Here is a 17,949-nt window from a genome sequence, read left to right on the forward strand (position 1 = left end):
GAATTAGTTTATGAATTGGAATGGAATAAAAACTTATTTTTTTTCAAAAAAATCTGGAGCCATGCCTATTGTATTCCATTGGTCCATCCTCCTATAGCAAATTTCTGCCAGGTATCTATAACAAGAATCATTGATATTGCATCTAAGGAACTTGTTTTTATTGTATAAACAATGGGAATCATACAACCGACCCAGCTATCCCTTCTGTCTTTGCTGCTTTTTAGGAAGCTCACGAGGAAAATACAGGCTTCACATGCAGCAGGTATATAGGGTCTCACATTATGCATTTTGTTCACAAACTTTACTTCTACTGTTCCTTTGTTTTGCCTTAACTTTGATATTCATCTCTTCATTGACAATATTATTGAGAGTATTATATGTACTTTAAAAAATCATCTACATTCTTTCCTAAAATACAGTGGGAGATAAAAAAAAAATTGATGTGGGCGTCTGGGTGGCTCAGATGGTTGAGTATCTGCCTTCGGCTCAGGTCATGATCCTGGGGGTCCTGGGATCGACCCCTGCATCGGGCTCCCTGCTCAGTGCAGAGCCTGCTTCTCCCTCTCCCTCTGCCATTCCCTCTGCTTGTGCTCTTCTGTCTATCTCTCTGTCAAATAAATAAATAGAATCTTTAAACAAAAAAAAAAATTGATGTTACTTGAAGACATGTTTCTGGAAGTTTTAAGATCCTATTTTATTAGGAGTACATGCCTTGGTCTTTGGACTATATATACTGAATAAATGAGAGATTAGAGTATAAGAGATTCCACAAAAGATCAGGTGTATCTATTTAGCCCTACGAAGAAATACTGACAAAGTACCTGGGAAGACAGATATCATTTCTGACATTAAGCTCAAAAGATTGGTATGTATCTGAAATACTATATCATTGCAAAACTATTTTCTATGAAATTCACTGAGCCTATTTGAAGTTATTCGTATTTTTATTTTAGAAAATGAATATATTTTAGGACCTGCTGAGTAAAGGCAAGGCTTTGTTTATTTGTCTTGAATTTACCTTTCTCTGGCTTTAGGCCTGTATCATTTCCACTACATCAGAACTCTGTGATGAACAATTCTACATTCACCATGTCAGTATTTGTGTAATTTTGGGAAAAGATTGGTGATTTGGAAGATGATGCTGATGTAAGAATCTCTGCCTCTGTTAGGTTGTATAGTGGGGAAACCAGAAACGTATATATGCATATCCAATGTAGCCAGTTATGCTTTACTTAGTAAGTCTTGACTTCACCAAAGAATGGAGTATAATGGAGAGGAACTAAAGGTTAAGTAGGTAAAAATAAAATAGACTTAAGCGTATAAAAATCTAAACTGCTTTTCTCTAATACACAGAAATATATAGACCACAAATATTACATGATTGCAATGATCACATTACTAAGCCACAGAACACACAGTAACTAAATGTTATATGAGTAAATTTTGCTATTTTCATTCTCTTATTAAATCTTAAATAGGTACATCAGAGCAAAGTCTTTTCATGACTTTGACCGTGAAAAATATCACGAACCTAAACACGTTTTGAAAATATAAAAGCAATGAAGGGCAAGAATCTTCCCTGATTGACCTCATACCTCAACTTATTCCCAAAAAGTAGCTCAAAAGGATGCTCACTTTTGAACTTACAGCATCTCATATGAATATGTATTTTGTTCTGATGACTCATTAATAAACCAGGTTCAATTAAAATGCTATAAAATTAAAAAAAATCTATGTATGGGAAAACCACAGCCATTCTTCCTAAACATTTTTGAGGGTGTTGAGCCTTGTAGGTTCTATAAATTAAAAAATTCTAAAAGATTTGTTCTTCAGATCATTTATAAGTTTCATTTCTTTAATCTCCTATATTATTATAATGACTTTTTTAATAAGACAATTTCTATCCTTAAAAGTTGGAATATAAACACATTATAAATTTTAGCATTTGATAGCATGGGGCCATTGCATTATATGTTTGTGTCTAACTAATCTGCGTTCAGAAGTTGAAGAGAATCTAACGGTTTCATATGATTGTTTATTTTACAACTTTTAAAAAGAAAAATGTCTTGCCTTTGAATGGTAATCTTGTTCCAGTCTGGGATCTGATCCGGCTACCTGTTTGTATTTGTTAATTTTCATTTGGCGATTTCTCTCCTCTATATCCATAGCACCTATCGAGTAGAAAAAAACCCATAAAATTAATGTTCAGTTCTTATTTCTGAGCCCTACTTACAGGATGTATAATAGAATAATAGAAGAAATGCTAGGCTGATATATTACTTTCATTCAAGGTAGTACATACAAATTAAAATGTCATATTATTTCTTAGATTTATTTAAAGTATGCAATCTGGTGAATAAAAGCATGATTACTAAATATGTAAAAAAATTAATCTGAATAAAATGTAAATGAATTTTAACAGAACAACAAATCTTAACTAGATAGAAAACATTTCTGGTACATGTATGCCCAGGAGAATATATTTGACAGCACATAAACTTGACAATAGTAATCCTATAAATAAAAACTGGCTTGTAATTCATCAGGATTTGATTTATTTACTGAAAAATAGCTGTAAGTCTAATTGGTTTCAAATACAGTTTTACAATTGTGTTTAGAAACTATCATAAAATTAGCCCATGTGTTAAAAAGTAGGTTGTCCAAGCTTACATATGGATCTTTTGAACTTGAATTTTCTAGAACTAGCACCAAGAAAGAGGCACTTGGAATAATACTCCTGAGAACATACTATGCCAGTAAAGGCACAGAGTATAACTGAAATCATTTCAGAAAAAAAAAATGTAAGGAGGTGAGAAAATGAGATGGTAAGCCTATTACAAAATGAGACTAATACTCTCTATAACAGGTCTACCTCCAAACACATCAATTATAGATATCAAGAGGGTCTTTAAAAACTTTGGTTAGAATAAGAACTAAATTCAGTTAGCAAATCTTAGCAAACATGAAAAAGTGTTTTTAAGGTATATTTATAACTTTTATTAAAGAGAGTTTATATGAAAATTCCATTTCTCATAAATATGCATAATGAGATTATGCTCACAAAATCTCAATTGTATACTACAAATGTACAAACTGGGAAAAATAATCATAGCTTACTGGGCTCAAGTGGGTATCTACAACATGTCATCATGTAAATTCATAACCACTGAGTGTGGGGAGGAATGTAAACATACACATATATATCCCTTGCTTAACATCATAACCTGAAAACTGCAGTAAAGATCTCTAGACAAAAGTGTGCCTATTTAAAAATAAGTATTTTAATACTTATCCTGAAAAAAAATCTCATTGTATATCAGAAAATTCTTGTTGGTAACAAATTTTAAGTAAAAACCGATTAATTTAAAATAAAGATAAAAAAAGAAAAAATTTCAAAAAGGAGTACGAAAATCCTAAATAAAAGAATGTATAAAGAATCTATATTACATGACCTCTAAGTAAAACAGCAAATTTAAGTCAACTATTCAATAAAGTGAGGCAATTTGTTCCTTTTAAGAGTCTCATTTTAATAGTTATTTGATTAAGTCTGTGCCAAATTAAAAAATAGGGATGTGTCATATTGATATAAATTGAATGATACACAAAATCAAGTGAGTGCCTCCATGATTTGAATGTGAAATACAGTGAAGTATAAATGTCTACTAGCATATTAAAATACAATTTTGAAGTTATTTGTACCTTAAGAGATATTCTCAGGTAAATATGTTTATTTTCTCCAAGGGCAATGGAACAAAAAGCCATCCCTGTATCAAAAAAATTATGTGTACTTAAAGATACTAGCTAAATTGAGTGGGAAGTTCTTTTAAAAAGTTTCATTTTGATATCATGGTAGCAAGATAGTATATTAATATGAATAGCACCAACAGACAAAAAAGCTTGAACACATTTTATATATTCATATTTAAATATATATACATACACATAGATATAGACACATACATACATATATACACATTTTCTAATATTTAGACTTTTTTTGGACATCGGCCTCCTATGAAGCTACATCAAATTGTTTTTAATAACCAGGTAGTAATGTGATATATACTGGCAGGAGTCGACAAACTTGTTCTGTAAAGGGCCGATATTAAGTATCTTAGGCTTTGCAGACGGTATATTTTCTACCACAACTCTACCACTATAACATGAAAGCAGGTATAGACAATGCATACATAAATGAGCGTCACTGTTCTATGAAAACCATATTTACAAAACAGGCAGCGGGCCTGATTTGGTCTGTGGGCCATGGTTTGATGATCCCTGCATTGAAGCATAATTTTTTTAAAACATATTGATTTAATATTGCTTTGCAAAGGAGTCTTTCTCCTTAGTAAGGGTTTAAAGATCTTGTAGAATCAGGTTTATGGGACATCATTTATATTTAACAGATCACTGGGGGGTCCTAAGAAGAATATTAATTTGTATTTGCTATAAGTAAACAAAGATGCAAATAGAGAGAGTGAAATAATTATTTAAATATGTTATCAACTAAATTCCAATTTCAAACACATTTCTCATCTCCAGACTATTACCATCTATAGACAGACCTTAGATGGAAAGATTCTTTGTTAGAACCTTAACTAATGAAATCTCAAGTGACCACCTTACTTGATATACAGTCAACAAACTTGGGTAAATACACTTTTAACTTACAACTTTAAATTCTTCTAGGAGACTAATCCTTAGGACAAACAGTAACCAGACATTCCTCTCTCCAAAACTATTTGGCTCCTATGAAGTCTTCCATTTCTTTTCTACATTTTTATCAACCTATTCTCATAAAGAAAACACTTCACAAACAATGATATCCTTAGAGAGAAAAGTATCCTACTGGTAAAGAGATCCATCATAGGAAATACAAAACTGTCTTCTGTTGAAACTCCCCAAACACTTGATGACAATATGGATGAAGTGTAGCTTTAACAAATCTAATTGATTTTCATAAAATACAGAGATATAATAAACGGAATCTGAGCATAAAACAAAATATTATCTGAGAAAGTTTTCTGATTAAGATTAAAGAAGTATATTACCTATGCGTATGTACCAAATAAAAGTGCAATAAAGAAAAAGGTAGAACCAGTGTATGCAATAGCTAGTTGCCCACTCTGAGGGGACAATTACACAGGAGAAAGCATTGTTCCTTATGTCTATTTTCTAGTTTCAGTAGGATAGACTATAAAAATAACTTATTAATGTCTTTCACTAGTCAGAGGACTAGAATAGAAATTGTTAAAATGACTACCTAAGATATAATGAGATAAATAAGAATAAATGAAAATGTATATGAGATAAAAGAAATGTAATATTTTGTTACATTATTATTTTCAAAGGACCAGCAATTCAAAAAGAAAATACTGTCCTTGACTTTTATTGAATATTTTAACTGTCTTTCAATATCTGTTAACTGTGAAAAAATTTGTTTTTCAGACTGACAGTCATTGACAGCTTTTGACAAAAAGTTGATGGTCATTTATATGAATGTTTTCCAAAGTACCCGATGTACAATGATACAAAGTAAATTGCTTAAAAATACAACATATTTGGTACTGTGTATCAAAAGGCTTTACAATGGTCATATATTTGAACCTGAAATTTCACTTCCCAGGATTGTTCCTAAATAAATCAATGTGCAAGCAATGTCCACAATAGCCAAACTGTGGAAAGAGCCAAGATGTCCATCGACAGATGAATGGTTAAAGAAGATGTGGTATATATACACAATGGAATATTATGCAGCCATCAAAAGGAATGAAATCTTGCCATTTGCAATGACGTGGATAGAACTGGAGGGTGTTATGCTGAGTGAAATAAGTCAATCAGAGAAAGACATGTATCATATGACCTCACTGATAAGAGGAATTCTTAATCTCAGGAAACAACCTGAGGGTTGCTGGAGTGGTGGGGGGTGGGAGGGATGGGGTGGCTGGGTGACAGACATTGGGGAGGGTATGTGCTATGGTGAGTGCTATGAATTGTGCAAGACTGTTGAATCACAGATCCGTACCTCTGAAACAAATAATATATTATATGTTAAAAAAAAAGAAGATAGCAGGAGGGGAAAAATGAAGGGGGGGGAAATCGGAGGGGGAGACGGACCATGAGAGACGATGGACTCTGAAAAACAAACTGAGGGTTCTAGAGGGGAGGGGGGTGGGGGGATGGGTTAGCCTGGTGATGGGTATTAAAGAGGGCACGTTCTCTATGGAGCACTGGGTGTTATATGTAAACAATGAATCATCAAAAACTAATGATGTAATGTATGGTGATTAACATAACATAATAAAAAAGAGAAATCAATGTGCAAGGTGTACATACAAGTATATTTATTGCTACACTGTTTGAAAATTGTAAAGGCCTAGGAAAATAAACTCTAAATGTCCAACAATAGGTGTTAGTAAATTGTACTTGTGGTGTACCTACAGAATACTATGATGCATCCATGAAAAAGAATGCATATGATGTGCATGTGCATTCACACATACAAATGTAAAATAAAGACATTGCAATCAGTAATTATAAAACAGATTAAATGGTGATATAGTACTATAGTTTATAAACTATAATTTAAAAAACTATATATATATTCATAAAAATATATATACATAACCTATACAAAAGACAAAGAGAGGGAAAAATTAAGATTTACATATTAGAATGTTAGCAGTTATTGCTGGTTATTGAAATTAAGTGCTATTGTTTTCTTATTTGGGTTAATATATAGTTTATAAAATGCCCACAAAGGCACTATACAGAAGAAAAATATTACTTTAAAAAACACAAAACATAGTGTTTTTGTGAAAAAGGACAAATTATTCAGTTTGAAAACCTGTATTTTTTGTCACGATTCTATAAAAGTGCTTTGGAAGTAAATGTTAAATAATTTTTAAAATGCAAATACACAACCATTCATTGCTTAACTTATCTAAGGGATATATATTTACTTTTTCATTGCTTAATTTATCTTAGAGATAAATATTTATTTGTTAAATAAAAGCATTTGGGTGTATTGATTGAAAATGGTGTATAATGAGAAATATTTCCAAGTGTAATAAAGTACAGATCTTTTCAAATTTTATGAATATTAAAAAGTGACATGGCATGTTTTAAAATTTTTCTTCTCAGGTTTTTCAAATGTGGGACTTAAGAAACTATGCAACAAAATTTTTCGAAGTTACTTTAAAATGATTTCTTCATAATCACTTCTTCATAATCACTTAATAAATTTTGATTTTTTAATCCTAAAACTTTATTATATACTAGAAACTCCTAAAAAGTACACTTTTGTCAGCTAAATCATTCGTTTAAATACATGTAATGCAGAGCATAACAAACATTGGAACAAGTTAAATTTAAAAAGTATGGAAATAAATATTGAGATAAAAATTATAAATTATGTACCAGATTATTTCCACTTCAGTACTGGGGCAAACAGAAGCATTTTCTTTCTTTCTTTCTTTCTTTCTTTTTTTTAAAGATTTTATTTATTTATTTGACACAGAGAGACACAGCGAGAGCAGGAACACAAGCAGGGGGAGAGGGAGAGGGAGAAGCAGGCTTCCCGCTGAGCAGGGAGCCCGATGCGGGGCTCGATCCCAGGACCCTGGGATTATGACCTGAGCCGAAGGCAGACGCTTAACGACTGAGCCACCCAGGTGCCCCCAAAAGCATTTTCTTTTAAAGTGTAAACAAACTTAATCTTTTTAAGTTTTTATTTAAATTCCAGTTAGTTAACATACAGTATAATATTAGTTTCGGGTGTACAATATAGTGATTCAACGCTTCCATACAACACCCAGTGCTCATCACAAGCACACTCCTTAATTCCCATCACCTATTTCCCCTATCCCCCTGCTGCTACCTCCCTTCTAGTAACCATCAGTTTGTTCTTATAGTTGGGTCTATTTCTTGGTTTGACTTTCTCTCTCTTCTTTTCCCTTTGCTCAAACACACTTAATCTTAACCGTGCAACTACAATACACAAATTTTGAGGAATACTTATTTCCAAATCAATCAATTTTGAGGACGTTTCTACTGTGGTTACTAGGAGCTAACACATTGGGAACAAAAGAAAATATGTGATTTGGTTTATAATGTTTGCTTATAAAATGATCTTTCCTTTGCTCCTAGGAACGTAGGAAGACTGAACTCCATATGTGCCTAAGTGAAACATGGAATTAACTGAAACATAAAGGCTCTAGAAACTTACAAAACTATTGTACTACCTTGAAGCTCATAGGTTTTTAAATTATGTTCTAAACTTTGACAACCTATTTTAGATATTTAGGTTACCTGTTGCTGTGTGTATCTGTCTACTATTTCTCTGTTAACTCTCTACCATATTCATTAAATAATACTTCAAAGGAGATGCTATAGCAAATGGCACAGACTCCTTTCCCTATCAAAAGAAACTGATATTCAGACTACTTTAGGACATATGTTATTAGGAGTGACCTAGTATTTAAGGAAAAAGGGTATATCTGTTTTTGACAACTAAATTCAGTAAACAGAATTACTGAGATTTTACCATTCAGAAGACTTGGATTTTAGCACCATTTTAGGTTTTAACATTTAAAATCTGGATATGTTTGGGGGCACCAGGGTGGCTCAGTCGTTAAGCGTCTGCCCTGGGCTAAGGTCATGATCCCAGGGTCCTGGGATCGAGCCCCACATTGGGCTCCCTGCTCCGCGGGAAGCCTGCTTCTCCCTCTCCCACTCCCCCTGCTTGTGTTCCCTCTCTTGCTGTGTCTCTGTCTGTCAAATTAATAAATAAAATCTTAAAAAAATAAAATTGGGATATGTTTGGCCTATAGGGGAAAGTCAGGGTTTTGTGTAGTGCAGATAATCATTACAGAGTTGATGGGACTTTGGAACTCCAAATTTAGGGTAATGGGTTAATTTATGATACATAGGAATGAACAAAATCTTAAAAACAAAATCTTAAAAGATAAGAAGAGACAAGACTTGGGTTCAAGTCTTGATTTCACAAGTCTTATAACTGTAAGCACCTCACTTACCTTTCTGGCCATAAAATTCACCAACTGTAAAATTAATAGTTTTAGACCAGATATTCTTTATGATTCCTTCTGCTATAAAACTATCTGGTTGGTTAATTTTGAGGCCAAATAATGTTTAAGTATTTGTTCTTTTATATTATCATATCTATTTCATTAATATAAATAGTATAAAGTGGTCTGGAAATCCCTACTCTGTTTGCCCTGGTCTTGCATTACTCTGTGTGTGTGTGTGTGTGTGTGTACAGAGACAGGGACAGAAATGAGAGGGAAGGAGAAAGACAAGGAAAAGAGGGAGGGAGGAAAGAGAGAGAGAGAAAGAGACAGAGAGAAATCTTAAGAGTGATCCTGACTGGGAGAGGAAGAGAGAGAGACACTACTGAAAAGTTCATTAAACCAGAGAATTGGCCCAGCAAAAAGAATCATAAGGATGATCTCATATAGGAGACTAGGAGGATCTTTTAGACTAGCTCAAGTGTAACTGTCTTACTGTATACTTTTTGCCCCCATACACAGGGAGGTGTTTAAAAGAAAATATTAGTAACTTTCTAATAACTTAGTTATTGTTAACGTGTTATTCACAGTTCCTGTCTCTGAAAACACAAGATCTATCTTATAGGATAAACTTAATTTTCAAGTAAAAGTCCCTCAGAGAAGGAAACAATGGTTATTATTAAAAATGCTTCTGAGAGAAAGTGCAGTAACTACTGAGAAAAGATAGAAACATGAGTCAGATTCATTGACTTAATGAACTATTCCCCATATGTGTGAAGCACTTTTGGAATCTCCTACCTTTTTCCTGATGGAAAAAAATCTACCTTGAGGAAGAGATGATCCACAGAGTAGCACATCATATTGCCCTGTGTATATGACTTGTCCCCATCTTATAATGGTTGGGTATGACATATTATGAAAGACCACTGTGTCTCACATCTGGCGCCTAATGAGTGTAGCCATGAGATACATTTCAACTACATCCACTATTATACATACCGCAGATTGCATGGAAGGTTTGAGAGGAGCGTCATGAAGAAATTTAAATGCAACTTTAAATTCATGTTGATTTAGAAATAGAAATATAAGTATATTTAGGAATGTTAAGAATGTTAACTTAAATCATAAAAAGATAAAAATGTCCATCATACAAAAACTGTAATGAGGCCTATTCTAGGAAGAGACCCATATATTTTTTTCTTATGAATACTAGAAACTCAGTATATTCTTTATGCTATAATTAAAAACGTATCTAAATTTGCCCACATTACATTAAAATTGAGATCTCTGCGTTCCAACTTGTATTTAGCCTTAATATTGATACTCTAAATTCTTTTTAAAAAATAGTCATGGTATGATTCCAAACACATGGTGAAATTTTGGATTTTCAATTAGTTAGATATTTTGCTTATGAAAGTGTGTTTAGTCTGTTGATTTTTTCCTATGTAAAGAATTTTAACCATCTCACAAAGTTTATATAGAAAAGAAATGATAATGAGGATTAACAAAATGTTGGACCTACGGTATGTAACTCATAAAAATGGAAATCCAAACAATATAAATCCCCCCAAAATCAATTTTTGTGGTATTTGATATTGTTCATACTGATTACTTCTTTAGTTTTCATTTCTTTAGGTTTCATTTCAGCATTTCTAAAACTCCTGTGAGAGCTTGTTTATTCAAAAAAGCTTCTGTACAGTGAAGGAAACAATCAACAAAACTAAAAGGCAACTTAGGGAATGGGAGAAGATATTTGCAAATGACATATCTGATAAAGGATTAGTATCCAAAATATATAAAGAACTTGCAAAACTCAACACACAAAAACCAAATAATCCAACTTAAAAATGGGCGGAAGACATGAATAGACATTTCTCCATAGAAGACATACAGATGGCCAACAGACACATGAAAAGATGCTCAACATCACTCATCATCAGGGAAATACAAATCAAAACTACAGTGAGATATCACCTCACACCTGTCAGAACGGCTAAAATAAAAAGTGAAAGAAACAAGCATTGGATGTGGAGAAAAAAGAACCTTGGTGGGATTGCAAACTGGTGCAACCACTCCGGAAAACACTATGGAGATTCCTCAAAAAGTTAAAAATAGAACTACCCTATGATCCGGTAATAACACTACTCGGTATTTACCCTAAGAATACAAAAATACTAATTCAAAGGGATACATGCACCCCAAAGTTTATAGCAGCATTATCTATAATAGCAAAATTATGGAAACAGCCCAAGCATCTATCTGATGAATGGATAAAGAAGATATATATATAATGGAATATTACTCAGCCATAAAAAGAATATAATCTTGCCATTTGCAAGGACATGGATGGAGCTAGAGCGTACTATGCTGAGCGAAATGAGGCAGAGAAAGACAAATACCATATGATTTCACTCATATGTGGAATTTAAGAAACAAAACAAATGAGCAAAGGGGGAAAAGGAGAAAGAGAAAAGAAGGGAAAACAAGAAACAGACTCTTAACTATAGAGAACAAACGGATGGTTACCAGAAGGCAGAAGGGGGGAGGAGGCTAAATAGGTGATGGGAATTGAGGAGGGCACTTGTTGTGATGAGCACTGGGTGATGTATGGAAGTGTTGAATCATTATATTATACACCAGAAACTAATACCACACTGTATGTTAACTAACAGGAATTTAAATAAAAACTTGAAAACTAAGTTATATTAACTATGGCATTAAAATGATAACGTAAATATTTTTGAAGGTAACAAAGAGATCTTTTTTTTAAAGATTTTATTTTATTTATTTATTTGAGAGAGAGAGCATGAGCAGCGGGGAGGAGGCAGAGGGAGAGGGAAAAGCACACTTCCCGCTGAGCAGGGAGCCCGATGCAGAGCTCGATCCCAGGACTCTGGGATCATGACCTGAGCCGAAGGCAGACGCTTAATCAACTGAGCCACCCAGGCATCCCCCTAAATATAGAGATTTTACATAATACTCATGCTTGGATATCAAGCTGTTTATCTTTTTCCATAGGTGCTCATGATGACTGTTATCAGTCAAGGGAATTAGAAGAACCATACAGAGTGACTAATGTCCTGCAGTTTAATACTCCCTCAGAATTCAAAGGAACGCATCCTAAATGTTTCCCAAATAGGGACATCTCCTGAAACGCTTCTGTTCAATACTGAGAAGAAAGAGGGATAAAAGGTAGGATGTCTCTCAGAGACACACAAGGATTCAATGGAGACACCAGGAGAGACAGTCCAAGCTAGAGACCAGGCTGAACGTCATTCAACCTTCCAAATTCTCACATTGGAATACAAGTTACACTGAGGATCCTAAATAAAACTGCAAACTAGAATGAGTTGGTCTCTGTTGACATTAAATCTCCGCTTCTGAATTCCTCTCTTCCTTTTCTCCTTTTTCTAGACATTTAGCTTTGTTCTCTAATGGTATTCACTGCACATGTCCCAGCTTCTTGGCTTTAACATTTCTATATCTTCTACCTTGTCCAATTGCTTTAAATTCCAGCTTCAAATGGTTGGAATAAGTTATTAACTGACCTGTACCTTAATTTTTCAATCTGTAAACTAGAAATAAAAATTGTACTTACAATGGGTCCTAAACTCAATTGTGATTAAAATAATTTATACCACAGTGACTTATTTATCCAAAATGTTTGACTGCTGAAGGCTCTTACCTTCAGCTCCTACCTCTCCTATAAGCTTAAGATTCAGATTTCTAGTTGTCTCCTAGCCATCCCCAAATGAATATCCCATCGGTACCTAAAATTCAGTTTGTCCAAAACAATTTAACATTACTTCTCATATCTGTTCTTCTTCCTTTACTTATTATTAATGAATATCTAGAATATCCAGAATCCATATCTTTGTTAATTTCTTGCCTGTTCTTCCAACTGTCAAGCCTAAACACGCTTCTTACCCTTTCTTGGTTTCTTGACCACTGCTTTAGATTCAGAGCTTTAGGCCTTCCTTTGTTAGTTCAACCACTATAGTCATCTCTTCTCTCTGTGACTTATAGGCTAACCCCATCCATTACCATGCCCCCTGAACCCTTGTGAGGATGGAACTTGGCTCTTAAATGCTTGGGATGTGTCAGATCAAATAAAATTTTCTATTAGCATATATTTAGTACTATTTGGGTAATGTATTAAAAATTTCATTTAAACTTTGTGTATTTTCAGTTATTTTTAAAGTCAGATTTATGAAGGCATACTTACATAAATTAAAATTCACCCTATTTAGGTGCAAAATTCTATGACATCTGACAAATGTATATAGTCATGGAACCTCGCCAAAATCAAGATACAGGGTATTTCTGTCACTGTAAAAGTTCCCTGGTGCCACTTGTGGTCAATACTCTCCTTGCCAGCCCAGATAACCAATGATCAGATTTCTGTCTAGCTGTTAATTTTTTTCAATAATGTTTAATTTTACTTTATCAAGGCACAGAAAATAAAATATAACAAGGCTTTTAAGAGTACATGGTTAAAATCTTGTATTCGAGACTTAATACTAATGTTCCTGAACAATTAAGAGCTTAACAAGAATAATACTTTGTACATACTGGGAATTGTGCTAAGAGCTTTGCATGTATTATGATCATGTCACTTAATCAGTACAACTGTATGTGATAGGACTATTTTCACAATTTTACTTTTTAGAAAATTTGTACAAGGTCATATAACTAGTAGATGGCTGAGATTGGTCTGTTTTCCAAAACTTATCATCTGAAATACTTAGTCATTAAAGGACTCTCTCTTGTCTTTCTATCTCTTTCACATACACACACATACGACTCAACTCTTATTTAATTCTTTTCTTGCCCCAACTTTCCTTCCTTTTAACATTTCCCCCCTTTCCTTTTCTAACTCCATCATCTTCTCTTTGGCCTTTTTTTTGGGGGGGGGGTCAATCTTTAACTTATTTCTGTATGACCCAAACTTAAATATGGTCATTTTTAATATTTAATCTTCTTTTTAGAGATTCCTTCTGATTCTCATTCCTTTACTCTGACATGGCTTATCAACCTCCTTCACATTCTTCAAGACCTTAGAATCTATAACTGTGATCTCCCCATCAGTTAGGTCACATGATTAGTGAATCTAATCACTTTTACTTATTATCATTTTGCTTTCCATTAAACTCTGCCTTTCCTACTATCAGTTCCCTTTCTCATCCTTACTCTCACCTCCCACACCCCATCCCCTGAAGCCTTCATACAGACTAATAAAAAGAAACTATCATCTATATGTCAAATAACATCCTTCTCTTCAGTTGAATTGTAACTAATTTAAACTCCCTTAGCAATTATCTTCAATGTAGCATTATTCATGCCAACTTACCCTCTTTCATATGAAACTGATTTATCATTCACGCCGACCCTTTTATATTATAATGCTTTCATTATAGATATAAAGGTATAGAGCTTTAATGAGCAGAGAAAGTGATGTGAAAACAATCATAACTTATTTTAACCATGTGCTAATGAATACTTAGTAAGTATTGTGTACAAGTTAATAACTAAATAACCTGATTACTAACTTATTACATTGATTCCTTTCAACTCAAATGGTTTTAAAAGTATTTTAATCATAACTTTACCATACAGAGCTATAGTTTATTCCTTCATCTCCCTGAAAATCTTCAATATTTAAAACACTCATCCATCGCTGACACTTAAATGTCTTCTCAGAAAAGGAAGATTTATAGCAAAAATTATTCTCCTCTTCTGAACTTTAAAAGTCCTGACTTTATCTGCCATGTATTGATCTTAATTACTTATGTATCTCCTGGCTCCTTTGCATAGTTTGTTTCTTCTTACTCTTCTTACTACAATTCAAATTATCACCTCTTCAGAAAGACTTCCTGGATTGCTCCATCTAAAATAATGCCTTCCCACTCCACTCACACTAAGTACATAAGGGTTTTAAATAATAGTATTTATAACAATCCAAACTTATCTTCTTTAGTGACTATTTGCTCTCCCAAGAATATAATTTCCATGACAGGGGAGACCTGTTATATTCCCAGCACCTAGAACAAGGCCTAGCATATGAAAATGTTTATTAGATATTTGTTAAACAAATGAATTTTTCAGATGTGAAATACCTTTATACCACTAAAATGAGAATTTCAGGCATAAACTCTCCTTTATATAAGCCAATTATGTTATATGATAGTTTAATATGCCATTTTGATACCTAGAGAAGGATTTGGGTCTAGCATAGCCAAGTTTACATATTATTGGGCTATTTTACAGGCATTTTAATAGTCTCTGCTTTGGATTTTTATTCCTATTTTATTTTTATTCTCATTTTAAATAAAGACTCACCTTTATTATTCATTGTTTACATTATATATCTGTCTGACAATGAAAATTTGGCATAATTGCTTTCAGTAGTTAAATAATAGGAACTACCATTTTTTTACTTTCTAGTATGGAAAGAACTCTGTGACAGGTTCCTTACAGATATTATCACTTTCAATTTTTTTCAAATTACAAAAAAATACAGAAATAAGTGTTTCTAATTTCTATGGCAATAAAATTATTCAATTGAATGGTTGCATATGTATCATAATTTAGCCATTCCCCCATCATTCAAGATTCATGGTAACATCCTTTTCATCGCTACAAATGATGCTTTAGTGAAACTTTGGTACATACATTTTTATCTGAACTCTATTTCCACCAGGTCAAAAGTGTGTGAATATTTTTGAGGCTCTTGATTTATATTGGAAAATTACTTTTTAGGCAGATTATACTAAATTATGCCGCCACTCGTGGATCACATTCTCACCAGCACTGAAGTGTTGTTTTTTAAACAGATGAAACACAGTACCTCATTTTTTTTTAAAATGTCATCTATTTGGTTATGATTGGAATGAAATGTTTTTTATATTTTTACTGTCCACTAAATTTCTTGCTTAGTGAGATGTCTGTACATGTCTTTTGCCCATTTTTCTATTAGAGTTTTACAGACTACATAATTAATTTGTCAGAGTGATTCAGATGTTAAGGCTCTTAATACTCTGAGTTGCTGCAAATTTCCCAGTTTGTTGTTTGCCTTTTAATTTGTTTATGCTGATGTTGAGATTCTGAAGTTTATACCTGTCACACTGTAGTCAAGTCTGTTTTCAAATTTCATTACTTAGGAATGTATTTATTTTATGTTTGGAAAGGCCTGCTCTTTTCAAAGAAAAGCTCTTTTATGCTTTCATTAAAACATAATTAACCTTTTAATCTAACTGCAGCCCCAAGTCACATCCCCTAGTGGGTGACAGAAACTGGATTAGAATTCAGACCGATCGGATTTCAATGTTCTTGATTACTACCCAACTCTGTTGTCCCAGAAATGACAAAGCTCTCCAGTCTGGGTGCAGCAGTTCTGATGCTTGGGTTTGTATGGCAGCCATGTCCTAAACCGGAAGTCACAAGCTAGTAGAAGGTATTTATGATGCACATAACAAAAATAACTAATTCTGTACCATAGAATGAAGGACCACCCATCAAAATGCCTGGGCTTCAATATACCCGACTCAAAATAAAAATTCTGGTTTTTAATGTATTTTATAAAATAAAAAAAATACTATCTTCACTTATATAAGTGCTTACTAACTACCGGACATTGCTTTTAGGTGATTTACAGATCATATATTAATGAATTTAACCCATACAATAACCCTTTGATGTACTATTATTATCCCTGTTTCTGAGAAGAGGAATCTGAGGAATCCACACAGAGCAACTTTGTCCAGATCACCCAGCAAATGCGTGGTGGGCCGATCAGGCAGTCTACTTCCAGAGCCTGTGCTCTAATACTGCTTCTCAGGCTAACATTTCTTTCTTTCTTTTTTTTTTTTTTTAAGGTTTTACTTATTTATTTGACAGAGAGAGACACAGTGAGAGAGGGAACACAAGCAGGGGGAGTGGGAGAGGGAGAAGCAGGCTCCCCACGGAGCAGGGAGCCCGACGGGGGGCTTGATCCCAGGACCCTGGGATCATGACCTGAGCCGAAGGCAGACGCTTGACTGAGCCACCCAGGCGCCCCTCAGGCTAACATTTCTTATAGGAACAAATACTTTCATCAATAACTGAAATTTTCAGGAAAGAGAGCTAAGGCGGACAATAGGCCAAAGTAAAATAAAATGTTACAGTATTCAGAGTGCAAGGTAACATCTCAAATTCAGGATGTATCTTCCAAGGCAGATGCAATTTTCTATCTGTAAAAGAATTAAAAAACAATGCATTCCAAACCCCAATTTAAAAGTGAGATACCTGAAACCCAAAGATCTGAAATTATGTGTCTAGGATGACACAGCTCCGTAGCAAGACGAAAGCTAAAACCAGGTCTCTTGACTCATGTTAATTACTATTCTAATAATCTATTCTAACAATCTTTTCAACTTCCCTCACACCACCCCCACAAGGAAGAAATACTCAAGACCATTCTTATTCTACGTGTGGCTATCCCTATTATTTCAAGTTCCAAGAACATTCTAAACTCTCCTTTTGTATTTGAGTATTTATATGCTTTAGAGAATTAGTCTTAAGTATTATACTTTATTAATAGGAGCTTTCATATAGACGTGATATGTTTTTATATATATGCACATATACTCATATTTCATTTGATACTTTTTTGGTTAAAATATCCCAACACTACTTAATAAAATGTTAAACTTAAACTTACATGAAATATTCCAAGCTGCTGTGTCTCTTGTAACGTCTACGGTCGCCAGCACAGTAAGGAAGAGGGAGTTAACACTCCATTCCTCCTTAGGAATTGACTGATTTACATTTTCTAGTAGAATTTCAGTATACTACAGAGTTATGGTTTCCATGACTGAGCAAATCTTGAGTATCTATGTCAGACTTTCATCAATAATAGAGTTCATTAAATATAGGTAGGATAGAA

At 33.6% G+C, this 17,949-nt stretch overlaps 1 protein-coding gene across 42 annotated transcripts in view; it reads right to left on the reverse strand.

Moving 5' to 3' along the window:
• Window positions 1-17,949, reverse strand: part of RIMS2 (regulating synaptic membrane exocytosis 2) — a 585,834-nt gene that overhangs the window by 145,897 nt on the left and 421,988 nt on the right. For 20 of the 42 annotated variants that reach the window (XM_028109857.2, XM_028109840.2, XM_028109866.2 and 17 more), the window contains one exon: window positions 2,071-2,171. The exons of the other annotated variants lie outside the window; for them this stretch is intronic. In XM_028109857.2, coding sequence (XP_027965658.1) covers window positions 2,071-2,171 — 101 coding nt within the window. The remainder of the gene's footprint in view (window positions 1-2,070; window positions 2,172-17,949) is intronic. 42 annotated transcript variants of the gene reach the window in all.

The sequence above is a fragment of the Eumetopias jubatus genome, unplaced genomic scaffold (assembly GCF_037043125.1).
Source record: "Eumetopias jubatus isolate StellerSeaLion01/CBP00866 unplaced genomic scaffold, mEumJub1_p1.0 scaffold_4, whole genome shotgun sequence".
Taxonomy (NCBI): Eukaryota; Metazoa; Chordata; class Mammalia; order Carnivora; family Otariidae; genus Eumetopias; species Eumetopias jubatus.